The 368-nt window shown below is 36.1% G+C and overlaps 1 protein-coding gene across 1 annotated transcript in view; it reads right to left on the bottom strand.

Moving 5' to 3' along the window:
- Window positions 1–368, bottom strand: part of LOC119587168 (DNA-directed RNA polymerase I subunit RPA43-like) — a gene marked incomplete in the record, with an annotated part of 6,973 nt that overhangs the window by 1,027 nt on the left and 5,578 nt on the right. The window contains 1 exon segment of the mRNA XM_037935934.1: window positions 1–311. Within this exon segment, the coding sequence (XP_037791862.1) occupies window positions 1–311 (311 nt within the window).

The following is a 368-nucleotide window of genomic DNA, read 5'->3' as shown; positions in this document are numbered from 1 at the left end:
CTACAACATTTATTAAATCTATGTTAGAAGCTTCTCCATCTTCCTGGTTCCTTTTCTTCTTTTTCTTTTGTGATTCGTCAGTACCATCTTTTTCACCAGTTTCATCCTCTGAGTCATCCATTACAGTATTATTCTGGTCGTCACTGTCACTACTGCTCTTGTTTTTCTTGTTTTTCTTCTTCACTTGTGGCACAACAGATTCCTCATGATCATTACTACTAATTCCACTATCATCATCAAAAGTAATTTTCTTGTTATCTTGGGCCTTTTGCTCCTCCTCCTCACGTCTGGCATCTACCAACTCTTGGACTCTATAAAATTAAAGAGGAAAAAAAAGACATGAAGTAGACATTATGTGAATACAAGTG

This window comes from Penaeus monodon, chromosome 22, assembly GCF_015228065.2.
Source record: "Penaeus monodon isolate SGIC_2016 chromosome 22, NSTDA_Pmon_1, whole genome shotgun sequence".
In the NCBI taxonomy this organism is placed as follows: Eukaryota; Metazoa; Arthropoda; class Malacostraca; order Decapoda; family Penaeidae; genus Penaeus; species Penaeus monodon.
Note: the sequence above shows the minus strand (reverse complement) of the source record. Positions and strands in the feature narration are given on the sequence as shown.